Source organism: Bison bison, unplaced genomic scaffold, assembly GCF_000754665.1.
Source record: "Bison bison bison isolate TAMUID 2011002044 unplaced genomic scaffold, Bison_UMD1.0 scf7180017864384, whole genome shotgun sequence".
In the NCBI taxonomy this organism is placed as follows: domain Eukaryota; kingdom Metazoa; phylum Chordata; class Mammalia; order Artiodactyla; family Bovidae; genus Bison; species Bison bison.
Window position 1 is genome coordinate 4,157,530 of NW_011494956.1, and position 1,093 is coordinate 4,158,622.

At 44.9% G+C, this 1,093-nt stretch overlaps 1 protein-coding gene across 1 annotated transcript in view; it reads left to right on the forward strand.

The window, feature by feature from the left end:
• Positions 1–666: 666 nt before the first annotated feature.
• PLSCR4 (phospholipid scramblase 4) overlaps positions 667–1,093 on the forward strand; it is a 112,160-nt gene continuing 111,733 nt past the window's right edge. Inside the window, exons 1-2 of the mRNA XM_010858292.1 lie at positions 667–754; positions 868–962. Coding sequence (XP_010856594.1) covers positions 667–754; positions 868–962 — 183 coding nt within the window. The remainder of the gene's footprint in view (positions 755–867; positions 963–1,093) is intronic.

A 1,093-nucleotide genomic window follows, 5' to 3' on the forward strand; every position in this document is an offset into this window, starting at 1 on the left:
AAGTCAGTGTGGCAGGAGTGGGGACCACAGACATTGGGGCTATTTCTTCATGTAATCTGTGTCTTCTGGGCCTACTAAGGCCCAATTACATATATACCACTTCCATTTGATGATATAGTGCTTTAATGCACACCCAGTCTTATGGCTTGCTGGATCAGATAACAGGCAGTTCATGACCAGTAGCTTAGGTCCCATGGTACTTGGTGGCCAATGCTTAAGAATTTTTTCTCTGCTAAGGCCCATAGCTGGCCAAGAGTGATTTCTCAAAAGGAAAATAGTTCTCTGCAGGGGATGTCAGGATTTTGCTCCAAAACCCAGTTGTTACCATTCAGTCACCAAGTCATGTCCGACTCTTTGCAGCCCCATGGACTGCAGCTTGACAGGGCTCCTTGTCCCTCACTCTCTCGAAGTTTGCCCAAGTTCATGCCCATTGAATCAGTGATGCCATCCAACCATTTCATCCTCTGTCGTCCCCTTCTCCTCCTGCCTTCAATTTTTCCCAGCATCAGGGTCTTTGCCAGTGAGTCGGCTCTTTGCATCAGGTGGCCAAAGTATTGCAGTTTCAGCTTCAGCCTCAGTCCAAAACCCTAAGAGTCTGCTAAAAACTCCACACAGCATCTCTGTGTGTCATAGACACTTCAAACACCATTGGATCTGCTGGGTAATATGACCAAGCAGCTTGCACAGCAGACCAGATCTATTGCAGAGCTTTCTCTGGTTCTGGCTCAAAACTATCAGCCATTCAGGACACTTGGTAAATGAGCTGCAGTAACACTCGAATGAGAAAATGCTGCCTCCAAACTCCAAAGGCTGCAAGGAGGCACTGTGCCTGTTTTTTGTTTTGTTTTGTTTTTTTGTTTTTTTCAGTTGTAGAAGAGGCCAGATGTACAAAATTATCCTTCATGTTAGAAGGGATATCTCAACATGCCCTACACCACCAAACTGCTAGAAATTTCACTAAGGTGGAAGGCCCCTGAATATTTGCTGGATTTGTTTTCTACTCTCTGTTAAGCAAATATCTTACCAATAAGCCTAGAGTAGTTGCTACTTCTTGCTCACTAGGTCCAGTCAGCATAATGTCACCAATACAACA